This window comes from Pygoscelis adeliae, unplaced genomic scaffold (genome assembly GCF_000699105.1).
Source record: "Pygoscelis adeliae isolate BGI_AS28 unplaced genomic scaffold, ASM69910v1 Scaffold406, whole genome shotgun sequence".
NCBI classification, from domain to species: domain Eukaryota; kingdom Metazoa; phylum Chordata; class Aves; order Sphenisciformes; family Spheniscidae; genus Pygoscelis; species Pygoscelis adeliae.
In genome coordinates, this window is record NW_008824995.1 from 234,162 (window position 1) to 246,435 (window position 12,274).

The 12,274-nt window shown below is 35.5% G+C and overlaps 1 protein-coding gene across 1 annotated transcript in view; it reads right to left on the reverse strand.

Moving 5' to 3' along the window:
* Positions 1–12,274, reverse strand: part of DOCK2 (dedicator of cytokinesis 2) — a gene marked incomplete at its 5' end in the record, with an annotated part of 184,604 nt that overhangs the window by 60,431 nt on the left and 111,899 nt on the right. Inside the window, one exon of the mRNA XM_009326156.1 lies at positions 1,245–1,323. Coding sequence (XP_009324431.1) covers positions 1,245–1,323 — 79 coding nt within the window. The remainder of the gene's footprint in view (positions 1–1,244; positions 1,324–12,274) is intronic.

The following is a 12,274-nucleotide window of genomic DNA, read 5'->3' on the forward strand; positions in this document are numbered from 1 at the left end:
ATGTTAATTAACATTATACATAGATACATTTGTAAAGTCACACCTTTTGAAGGTGCAAAATTTTTAATGAGAGAAGTGAGGAAAAAAGCTCTATATTTCATACTTGGAGGCCATTGTAACCGAGCATGACCTCAGTGTTTTACCTTTTTTTCTTTTTACTATTGTCTTTTAAACTCTTCCTGTGTAACCACTTACTTGATGGCTCTGTAGCTATTTGTGACCAAGACATTTTATGTTAAGGACCAAGACACCAATACCCAAACAGTTTTTAGCATAGTAAGCCTAAACGTTCACATGCAGTAGAGTAGAATTACTTAAACCAGATTGTAAATTGCAAGATTAACCATAAAATATAAACCCCAAGAAATCAAGAAGGCAGAGCCCTGAACTTTCTGTGAACTTCACGGTTAGGGTCAATAAGTTATTATCTAATGAACAGATTAGATTTTTGTAATCAGGAAGCATTTTTGAACTTAAAACATTTACTCAACTCAATATGAAGAGTTAAATAGAATAATTTTTCATACTATACTTTGTTAGTATGTTTTCTATCTATAGCACATACCATAATCAGACAGCATTTAGTGACAAATCCTGATTCTAAAACTGTATTTACATCTTAATACCAATTTAATGAATGTGAAAACTACAGACATTTTCATTTTTATCTGAAGCAAGCCAAACATATGGTAAAATGCATGACCAATTAGTTAAGTTATAAAGAATGATATTGAGCAAACTAAAAAAAAAAAACCAACCCCTAATTTTACATTATTTCAGAAAGAACTACTAAAAAATAAAGGAAAATAAATAAATAAAGATAGACTAATCGGGGAAGACTACAAGATAAAAATAAAAATAAATTCTAAGTGCTAAATACTCTAGGAATCAAATAAAGTTAAGCTCTTTCTGCCATACATATATAGGATTGACATTGTAAAGGCTACGTGCATTACATCAAAGATTGCCTTTCTGAATACACTTGCCTGGCTAAGAAAAAAAAAAAAAAGTTTTCTGCTTGCCAGTTCTGAGAGAATCACAGTACAAAATACTCTGTTTGGGTGCCTTATCATAGATAATCACAGTATGATTTTCATGTCATATCAAAGAGGGTCTAATCCTGCCAAACTCAAATCAACAGTCATTTTGATGCTGATACAAAGTACCAGAAGGGGCTCTGACAGACCAGAATGATCATATCTGCACATACTACCTCGACTAAGCTAAGAAGCCTACACACTTACTTGAACTTCAAAATTCATATTCTCCAGAAATTTTTGGTTCATTGTCTCTGCAAATTTGTTGATGGCTCTCAAGAACACCCTAAAAAAGAAAAGCAATGATATAGATAAATTAATGTAATCTCTGGGAATCTATTCCAACCATGTGTGATATTGATGGAAACACATTTAAACACTGAACACACCAGAAGCAGGCAAAGTTCACACATACACAAACACAGCAGATGACATTCTGTGCAATGGCATGTTATTTATAGTCTGTTATGCATTAAAAAAAATTAAGCACATGATTGTCAAAAAGTTTCTTGATCTCCATTCAAAAATTCAGACAACATAATTTCTTTTCCTCTGCTGCACACTGCATCGTGCTCTTGAGAAAACAGAGAGCAATTCTTTCAAACACAATTTTACCTTCTATGTGACAAACCCAAATGATTTACAAGAGTGTTATTGCCTCCTCCTCGTGGGATTGACAGCTAAAAGAGTTCCTTGTACTTACATTGCTGGTTAGGAGCTGCCACTGCATTTTCCCAATTAAAAGATATTATGTGCAGCTTTTCAGTTTTCTCACAGGTGGTGAGGGGAGGATGACGCCTCTGCCCACATTCAAAGCTGAGTTAATATACAGTTATTTCTTCCAAGAGGAGGAGTGTGAACATTATCCCTCTAGCTTGAAAAGCAGCACCTATTTATACTCATTATTAATGCAGCAAGATTAAGTCACGTTTCTAAAGCTAATTTCTTTGTCTAACTTTCCAGTACAGTACATTTGTAAAACAAAAATAAATTGTATCTCTAAATATTTATGAAGTTTATTTAAATAATTCCACTTAATTTAATTTACAGTTTTGAAAACAAGCGATCCATTTTCCTCTGCTTCATAGGTAACATTTTTAAAAGTTTTAAGTTGAAATATTTCTACGGGAACCACTGTGAGGGCAAACATACTGCAACCTGAAAAAGGTGAACACAAGGAAAAAACAATCCTAACTGTTCAAATACAATGGCTGACTGTCAACTAGCTATTACCAATCAGGAAAAAGATCTAATAGTTATAACAGACAGGTCCACAAAACCCCTATTGTCTTAGTGTTTAGTAGCACCAGAGAAAGCAATAATTCAATAATTGGAATTATTAGCAAAAGACTAAGAGACCACAGGATATCCATATGTTACTGTCAAAGGAATGTTGCATCCTTGCATTGGATTCTGTGTGGTGTTCTGGTCTCCCATCTCAAAAAGATAAACAAATACAAAAAATAAAGAGGAGAGAAGAAAACAAGCAAATAAACGTGACAACGAAATGATCAAACACATTTAATGGATTGTGTCTGAGACCTGGTTTCTTTAATCAGGGGACACTACGTGACTGAGGAGATATGGTAGAATCTATAAAATTGAAAGTACCATGGAGATCAGACACTGTTCACTGTTTCTCATACAAGCATTGGAGAGCACTGAAAAAAGTAAGAGTGTGCATTCAAAATAAGCAAAAAGAGAGAGGTTTTATGCTAGTCTTGCTCAGCTATGCAACTCATTTCTACAAGAAGCTGTGAATGCTTGAAATTTATACTGGCTCAAAAGCGATTAGACACATCAAAGACAAAAATGAAGGGAGGACTACTAAATGTCATTGGTCACTGGAGGCTTGGAGAACACAGCAAATAGCGTTACTTCTTCCAGCTCTGTTATACCGTTCCCTAGGCAGCTGTTTATGAGCCACTACCAGAAACAGAATAGTCAGTGAGATGAATTTTAGTCTCACCACCAAAAAACCCAAAAAATTTGCAAGGGCTAAATTCAGTTTCTTAATGAGGGGGTAAAGCAAATGTTCAGCCACCACTAAGCAATAGTCCAAGGAAGCACACTGCTTCATTAGGGCAACAGCTCGACTGGCTAGATAGAAACCCTTTGTTGTGATTATGGTTTTCCACGAGGAAAAAATTCTTTGCAAAAACCTACAGAATATTTTCTTTCCATCCACATAACATCCCTCTGTAATGTTGATGTGAACAAGGAAATAAAGTAATGTATACATGGTGTTACATCTTGCCAAGTCCTTTTTTTTTTTAATGTGATCAGAGGGACACTACAGTTTTAACTACTACAGTAACTGTGGCATTGGAAGGTAACGGACTTCTGAGGGTGGTGCATCGCTCTACTGCATCATCCCACACATTCAGACAAGCTTCTTTCCAATGGTCTAGGGCATAGCCTGATCTAATCTTCCAACACTAGCTCAAGCTAATCTTGCCAGCTGAATTAAGGGTCTGATCTGTGAAATGCTGAGTGTCATCAAATCATCTCAAGTTCAAGAAACCCAATTTTGCTCAATACTGTTCTTGCAGGCTATCACCACTCTCCTAAACAACCTCTGTATAATCACAGAATTGCCCTGTGTATCTACTAAAGTTTTAGCCTGTGTTGGTCTGAACAGGCTATTGTACTTTCTTTTCAGCCTTTTATGTGATCAACTCTTATTCTGGAAAATGCGCTTTCCTCTGCAAGCTGGCCAACACTACCCACAAGAAAATAAACACATTCTTCCCTAACGCTTCACTCACATGGGTACATTTATCTCTACAAAACTGCCTGATGTTTGACACAAACAGTTTAAGATTTTGAAAAAAAATGGGGATTTTAAAAAGAATGGTCTACTTTAGACAGCACAAAAAAAAATACGCAGCTAGGCAGAATCACGGACGCCCACATGTTATTCTGTCTGTCAGCATCCCCATTACTCTTCTGAGTAGGAGTTTTGGGTCAAGGCCTTTTTAGCGTTATGTCTTTCCTGTAGAACTATATTGCTCTAGATTCTCCTTTGATTTACAAAGTATACTTCTTGCCAAGTCACGTAATCAAGTCCTTCAGCTCCAGCTGCTCAGAGAGTAGCATTTCCCTTCACTCAGAAAGTCTTTTGTTGGGGTAGGAGGGAGTGTCCTCCATTTTTGGGACTTCTTTTATTTCCCAACCTCTGTGTTTTTCCACACTACTCCGGCACCTGCAGTGAAACATGTCACCTAAATATCCAGTCTGGGCAGAAGCTGGTATGGTGCTGATAATTCTTACATTTTAAAAACCCCACACTTTCGGGTACTTTGTCTTTTAGCACAGAAATATCATGCAAGATACAGTAGAAATAATCATAACTTAAACACGCATGAAATCTATTAGTGCAAATCTATTTCATAATATGGACATATTTCTTGTGTGTCGTATTTTAAAATTTTTGTGAAGAGCTTGCGGTTTAATTTTAGCCATGCATAAAAAGCCCCAAGGACACCTGAGAAACACTGAGGTACTTAATGTCCAATAAAAATTATTGATAATATTAAAAATATTTACAGGATTCTATACATTATAATTATATGTAAGCTATCTTCTGTGAATATCCCTTTCATTCTCACAGATATTTTTATCTGACATACTGAAATGACACATTTGCAGGAAGCATGCGATACTTCCAGGCTGTCAAGTTCCAAATATTTTCATGCATTTGTATTTTGCCTAAAGGGTGTATCTATTTCTGTCATTGGAAGTCACTTAGGCAGTAGGTTTGAATTCTATTCCTGGCTCCTGCCAATGCCATGCTGTCCTACCTTAATGATTGCATTTCTATATGCCTCAGTCTCCCCTTTCACCAAAAAGGGGTATTAATTATTTAGCCACAAGTACGAAGCTAAACAGATATTTATAAAACACTTTCAGATTTTGATGAAAACAAGAGAACAAGAGAAAATATAATTTTAATTATTACTGAAAGCATATTCCTATTTGAAGAACTAAACATGTCGCCAAGAGGAAAGAGTTAAAATCATTTGATTGGAGAAGGCATCATTCCTTACATGATTATTCATAACATCAGTTATCAATTATAACTGACATAACGGAGAGATACAGCCAGAAAAGAGACGGTAAAAAAGTGTGCCCCAGAACAGCTCAGAAAAACATAGTATGTACTGTCTGACTTCAGAGGAAGTTATTGAGAAAAATTACTGAAAGGCATTATCTTGTCACAGAGTAATTAATAACTTAATTTCCCGTGCTTCTATAACAGATCATTGGAGCTTACGTTTTCTCTGAACTTGGGGATTGCGGCTCAGTTTTGCTTTACAAGTTTAGACTGATCTAGACTGACTAAAGGACAGGATCTTCTCATACAGATAATGAAATTAGGTGTTTTTTCTGTTTAACATTCTCCTCTTGTCACACCTTCCCTTAATTTTAATCATCACACAGGGTTACAAGTATGTTCTTTCAGGTGTTTAATTATGATATCTTTTCTATAGTTACTTAATATGGAATTAATTCCTGATCAGTTTAAATGATTGTGATCTAAAATTGTTGAAATTCCTTTACCCACAGTAATTTCCATGATATTTCCTGAGTTTATGGGGATCGACGCTTCTAATTTACAGTTCATACCAACCTCTTGGGCCTGAAGATTTATGGATGATCTTCAAACGCCAAAGTCTCTGGGCTTAATCTGGGTATAAAAAGGCAAGGTTTTGGCTTAGGACAGCAACAGAATCGCTGTGGTTCAACTGCTGCTATCTCCTTTAGCTTTCTAAACTTCCTGCTGCTTCTGCTTTGCTTTATTGCATTGTCAGAGAAATTTCTTTCAAATTTTGGCTTGAAAGAAAGCCCAGTGAATAGAATCCTGTGCAACTGTACTTAGTTTCAAATACTTAGATGTATGTTCTAAATAGGGATAGAACAGTAGTGTGAGTAACATATATAAATAATTTAAGACAGACAAAGCTGAAAATTTATAAGTCATCCTAAGATAAAAATTTGATTTCAAACTGATTCTCCCTCAAACAAAATAAAACAGAGGGGCTGAGATGGAGAAAGGAAACAATTTTGTATTTGTAAACAACTTCTTAATCAAAGTAGGATTTCAAGGCTATTCCTTAGAAAATGATGACTCTCTATTTAACAGTAAAATAGGTCTGCACACTGTCCCTGCTTTTGAAGTGCAAATAGGTGATAGACCTAAAATATAGATCTGGAACTCCAAGTTATTTTTAGCAGACAAGTTAGAATTAGTGCATCAGCTCCTTGCAGCATAAAACAAAGACATGACTACAGTAAAAAACAAAACAAAACAAAAAACAAACCCCAAAATACTTAAATTGGCATTGCCTGTTCTTAGGTGGCTTTGCAAAAGCCAGCCTTTTTCTGCACCTAGTTTCAGACATAAAACACTTCTGGGTCCACAAAATTATTTTGGGAAAGGTGCCTAAATCAGGTACAGAATTATAAACCTTCCCAAAATCATGAACTGACCTTTCCTCAGACTCTTATACATGAATTCTTTTAAAGCAGTGGTCCAACAGCAGTGAGATGCTCTTCAATGTCTTTTCAAGTTCACAAGACTAAAGTTTGGGAGTTCACTGCTTCAACTTTGAGATGAGTAGTCCAGCTACTGAGGTGAAGGCTGAATTAACCGACTTAGGTATTCATGAGCATCAAAGCAAACTCAAGTTTGCTATGTCTTCTAAAGCTGTGATTATACTGATGTAGTGAGAGGTGGAAAAAATTAATCAAGTACAAACTTCTACTGGATAATCAGACACAGAAAAATAGAGAAAAGCTTAAAAAGAATATTATTTCCTGTGTTGTTGTGAAAGCTCTTACTGAAAGAAACCATTAAAATGCTGGAATATAATACATTTTTTTAAAATCACGTCTGAAAACCAGTGAAGACATGGACAGTTTTTAGAACTCGGAACTTCTTCCCACAAACCCTAAGTGCTTTTCCTTCAGAGAATTTGGTCCACGAAAGTCAGAAGAAGCTACGCTAACTTCAGTTTGGCAGGCGTATTTTTGTAATCCCCAAAGGCTGATCAATCAGCACTTTCACCAGTGAATCCTTTACTTGAGCAGATGAGGAATATGAGGGGAGTTCTTTCAAAGCCTAGGAGATGCACTGACTATTATTTTGAAGATCTTTTCTGAGTTCTGTTAGACATGGTCTTGCCAGTGTGCTAATTATATGAAATCTGGAGTAGGGAATAGCAGAGCCGAAATAATACTCCCACATAATTTATGTTGACTTCATAGCAGCATCCTCATAAAATGCTTTGCAGAAGACACCTGATAGGTATTTTATCATGAAGCAGGCACAAAGGAAATGCAGCTGAAGTCAAGTGATTCTCTTGTAGGCTTCTGTTATCTTTCCTTTTCTGTCTCGTGTGCAAAGCTAGAAGAAGGCATGTTAAATAAAGAGGAGCCTAGCAAAGTGGGCCAGACCCAATCCCAAATGCTGATCATTGTCAATGACTGAAACAGTGATCAGCAATTACAAATTAAACCTGGAAGATATAAAATACACAGAAGAAAGACCAGACAAGCAATCAGCATGACAGGAGAGATTAAAAATACACATTTACTATTTCAGTGACCAAAACAGAGCAGCAGGAAAAAGCCTGAGAAAACAGGTGAAAAGATAATAACAAATGGAAACACTATTTAAAAACCTTGTAGCTATGTGAAACCTAGTTATTAAGAGCACAGTAATGGCAACACTTAGGAAGCAATCCACTTCCATGGTAACTGGAAAAATATGGCCAGTGGTGCAAAGAAAGTAGTATAATTCAATCATATTTCTCCTCTGTGTCAACTCAGTATCACTACAGACTGAAGAATAATTTTTTGTGTCATTAGAATTCAATATGAATGGTAAAGCAATTGCCATTTTCCTAAATTCTTTTTCAGTGTATGGCCAGAGAGTCTATCCAAATAGCATGGTCAGAAAATAACTGCTTAAAAATAACTGCTATCCAGCTTCTCTTGTCTCAATTATAAATTGTTTGCTATGTATAATTCATTTTCTGTATTAGTATTATTTGAAAATTTACCTTGACTGGCTATGCCAAGCATACAAAAATAATACATGTTATAATATACCAGAGTTAATTTGACAGCAGTACAAAAGCAACACCTGGAGAAAGACAAGAATGAGCAATTGCTTTGATGCTATACAACCAAAGTTTCCATTTGAGATCTCTTGACTTTGCCAAGTCTCCTTGTATGTAGCTTTTCTTTCAGCATCTACCTAAAGCATGTTTTAAAGACTGCCTACCTCCCATTTAGGAATCAAAATACACTTTCAAAACTGCATATTAGGTACACATTTATGCCAAACTCTTTTGAAAATGTGATGTTTAGAGTGCTTTAAGAAACTTCATAGCTTGAAAACTAAGTGTACAAAAAGCTGTCATAATGGACTCATACTTCTCCATTCTTCCACTGACTTCTGTTTTTCACCTGTTGACACTAATTTACCCTTACTGTAATATTTGTACATACCAATTAGTCTTCATTTCTATATATCTAAGAATGGTGCAGAGGTGATACTTTGGTAAACATACTTTCATGGATGTTTCTAGGGCCTATTTCTAGAAATACTTTTATTATTTCACACATCAAAGGATTAAAATTGGAGAATTACATGAAACTAATGGATAACACTGTGGATAACACTATCTCTGGTTTGGGTTTTTAAGTAGCTCTGTATTTTATTCATAATCTCACCATAAAACTTTAAAGATAAAATGTAGTATTTGGGCTTTGCTTTTTCTTTCCCCCTGTTACATAAGCTTTCTGTATTTGAAATCCCTTCTCTATACCTGCAGTATATTTTAACATAGTACATGTACTTTTGATTTTTCAGATATTCTTGTTGAAAATATTTTGCAAGTGAATACCTGTTTTCTAGAATACATAATTTCTTTACTTTTAGGGAAGTCTAGCTTTTTCTGAAGCTAAAAATACGATCTGTAATTACAGGTACAGACAACTATGCATCTGCCTCCTGTCTAATTGGTGCTCACTTGAGCTTACTACTTTACAGCCAAAACTGTATCAATACAGAAGTTGCATTGAATCAGCAGGCTATGACTTTAAAAAAGATCATTATGCAGCAAATGCATAATACACCAGCAGGGTTATTCTGTGATGTTGCTGTTTAAAAATATGAAAATAACTGTTCAAAATAATTTTAAATATGAGAAAATTGTTTATATTTAATTTCCTGAAAATCTCTTAAAATATGAAGTGCTGGCCAAAGTTGCTCATCAGAAAGAACAACACAGAAAGATTGCTCAATAGCATTTACAACACCTGATGAAAATTATGAATACTGAATTTGTATTTTCAGTCTTTTCTGTAGTGACATATTTAGCACAGTTTATGTGGGTAATCTCTTCTTTTTTTTTTTTTTTTACTCATTTGCATGTATGTTCTACAGAGTGGAAAATACTACTCATTGTCTTAATCCCCAAATGTTTTACTAAAATTTAAATGCCTGAAAACATGCAAAAAATATTTTATAACAGGCCACATAGCAAAGAACCTTAGGGATTTCTATACGCAAGTCAAAGTTGTGTCTGGAAAAATAACAGTTTATCTTACTGACTTTCTGAAACTGTCAAACTAACAAGACGTTCTGTGTTGAGGTGTTCTCTCCACTGAAGACTTTGCTTTTAGTTCAGGAGACCTCATACTCTAGAAGCAGGAGCATCCTAGCGGTCGATACCAAGAAAGATGAGACACTGTGCAGTGGGAGTGGGAAAGGGGTATCTCACAGCATGTTTTCTCTCTGCATTTTAGATAAAAGACTAAATGACTGTAGTCAAAACATAATAGGCACCCATTGTGTACCATGACCACAATGTGCAATAGCCTATCTTGCTGAGTAGATGATCTGCTGCAGTCACCACATAATTAAGTGTTTAGATTCTTGGTAAGCACATAATTCCACAACATGGGTAACAATGAGCAACATGCAGAGTTAGTGCACAATAAGCATCGTGTAGTATTTGGTGCTAGAAAGATGCAAGTGATTGAAAAGTAGAGTTACATCAGGCACAACCAGACTCAAAACACCTACAGATGGAAGAGATGTTCTCTGCTAGGCTTATAACTGACAGCAAAGCATTAAATGACTCAGTCAGACATATCTGTCACAGCTGGAAGTGTAACTCTCCATGGAAGTAAATTTACAACCCACAGTGAAACAACTGCCTCTTCTCTTTAACTGCCTTATTCCATTTTCCCAGGACTAACCTTATGCCATTTGCCCTATTACAAGTACTGACTTTTGTAGGGACTGGGAAAGACAACTAGGAAACAGAGTTACCTAGATTTAACGGAAAGGAGAGACTAATCTGAGAATACTGAGATCTGTACCAAATACCCCAGCAAGAAAACAAACAAACAAACAAACAAACAAATAAATAAATATGTCCTTTGCCTCTGAAAGGGACTTTATATTAACAGGGAAATTGCAAAATTGCATTTCAGCAAGGACATTTTTAGTCTCATAGCAAAACCAAAGTGTCCAAGGATACACCTTATTACTATACATGATTAAAGCAATGACTGAACAGTACAAACTGTTTGAACTTGTTATAATACTTCATTTACCCTTTTGTGCACATGTGCATAAAAGAGTATTTTCATTAGACATTTTTACTTGTTGCTGAAAATACTTTTTCATATATTAAAATTACAAAGTTCTGCAATATGCCACAAGCCTCTGTTTAAATGTGTTCTGACCCCCTGAAAATTCAAGCCCTTAAGAAAAACAACTGCATTTCTGTCAAGTATGCCTAGGCCAGTCAAAAGTTGCCAGAGGAAAATGAGATCAAAGAAAGGAGTTACTTGGATACAACAGATCAGCCTTCTAAATTCTGCCTTACTTGCGCAAAATAAACTGCAACACTGTAATCCAACCTTAGTTACATAAATGAATCTTAACTCCCAATATATCTTTAAAAAACAAGAGTTACAATTACCTAAACTACTTGTATTTTTTTTTCTCTTAGGAATAAATAACTAAATGCCCCTTTTTATTCTCTGCAAGACAAATAACGAGCCAGGCAATGTTTTAAGCAAACTGTTAAAGCATAGCTGGATAGAATAAATCTGAGTTTTCTTCTGCATTTCCTAGCAGAACCACTTCATATTAATAATCAAAGAATTAAAGTTAAGGAGGATTTTTCTTTTCCTATTTTTGTAATTAAAAAGGTATTCTTGATTTTAAAATCACATCACAATTGTTATAAATTGAACACAATAGTACAGCACCAGCTGGAGTAAAGGATAACACGTACTCTTATCAACTGAATTTGTGTACTTCGTGTATAGTCAGATCCATTAGTGTCTGTGATAGTCACAATACCCACTGACATCAATACATATATCACAGCATCAAATATTTCTAAAACATGGAAATATGACAAGCTTTCATTTCCACCAACAGATAGATGGGAGACTGAGAAGCAGTTCTAATATTTGAATTAATTTGGGGGTTTCCTCCCTTCCAACTTGAGATATTCTGATTCCATGAGATCTAGTGAGTTGGTAGTAGCAATACAGTTTGTAGCATCTCTCCCATAAATACTTAAGCTTCTTGCTTGAAAAAGGCATGTTTCCCTACTTTCTGCCAACTGTGTTCAGTTTCCCTTCTCCTCCAAACTATTATAAACACCATTCTGGAATAATACACTTAAATTGTGATTACCAGCTGTTCAGGTTTTCTCTTCAGATAATCTAAAAAATTGTTATGTGTGCTTGTTACTTAAAGATTGAGACTACAACTTTAAAAACGCCATCTCCTCATAATGCACAAAGCAACATTTTGTTGAGTTTCACAGGACAAGCAGCTAGTTCTTCTGAAAAGGCTTTTTCTATTCATAGGTAGAGTTGTCCAGGAACATGCATATGTATAGTGTGGAAAACATGTTTCTCAGAAGTCGTGTTTAACAGAGCCATTCACAGATGATCTATGAAAAAACCCAGGTCTGGAATCCCTACCATCCATTTCTTAAAAAGAAATTCCTACAGTGCCTTGCTAGGGGAAGAATAGGAACTTGTTCTGCCTCGTTTTGCTGGTTGGCCAGGACTTAACGATACCAACAGAATCTATAGCTCCTGGCAGTCTGAGAAATGGTGAGGTACTTGGGGATGCAGGTGGCACTGATTTGAAGCCATAATGAGGTTTTGCTGAATTAATAATGCTGCTA